The sequence below is a fragment of the Penaeus monodon genome, chromosome 19 (genome assembly GCF_015228065.2).
Source record: "Penaeus monodon isolate SGIC_2016 chromosome 19, NSTDA_Pmon_1, whole genome shotgun sequence".
NCBI lineage: Eukaryota > Metazoa > Arthropoda > Malacostraca > Decapoda > Penaeidae > Penaeus > Penaeus monodon.
This window is the reverse complement of record NC_051404.1, coordinates 30,632,211-30,632,657: the sequence shown is the minus strand read 5'-3', so window position 1 is coordinate 30,632,657 and position 447 is coordinate 30,632,211. Positions and strand designations below refer to the sequence as shown.

At 40.9% G+C, this 447-nt stretch overlaps 1 protein-coding gene across 1 annotated transcript in view; it reads left to right on the top strand.

The window, feature by feature from the left end:
* The window catches only part of LOC119585378 (metabotropic glutamate receptor 8-like), a 54,086-nt gene that overhangs the window by 17,880 nt on the left and 35,759 nt on the right, over nt 1–447 (top strand). Inside the window, exons 6-7 of the mRNA XM_037934045.1 lie at nt 136–155; nt 314–420. Coding sequence (XP_037789973.1) covers nt 136–155; nt 314–420 — 127 coding nt within the window. The remainder of the gene's footprint in view (nt 1–135; nt 156–313; nt 421–447) is intronic.

Sequence of the window (447 nt, the reverse complement as noted above, 5' to 3'; positions counted from 1 at the left end):
GACACATTCGAAAAATGGAATTTGAATATTTCTAAAACCTGAAATGCTGTACATGATTTTTTCGCGAGAATGGGCCATATGCAGCTTTGAATATCAAGTAGTATAATAGAGTTATCTTTGTTAGTGGTCCTCAAGAGTAGCACTATCACGCTTGGGTAATTCTGACACCTAAGGGTGGCACTCATAATCTAAAACGATTGGTCTATCTGAAGTAGCACAATACCCGAAAATAATAATGTTTTCTGGGGGTTATTGTATTACAACTGCAGTACAGGTAGTAGTATAGAATGTAAGGTAAAGGTCTTATTGGCAGGGATATGCATAAGGACCTGTGTGGTGGGCAGTGGGGCCTATGTGCTGAGATGACACCCGTCGATGGTGAACAACTACTGAATTACTTGAGGAAGGTGGCTTTCCTAGGTAAGGGCGTGGATACCTTCTCTTTGT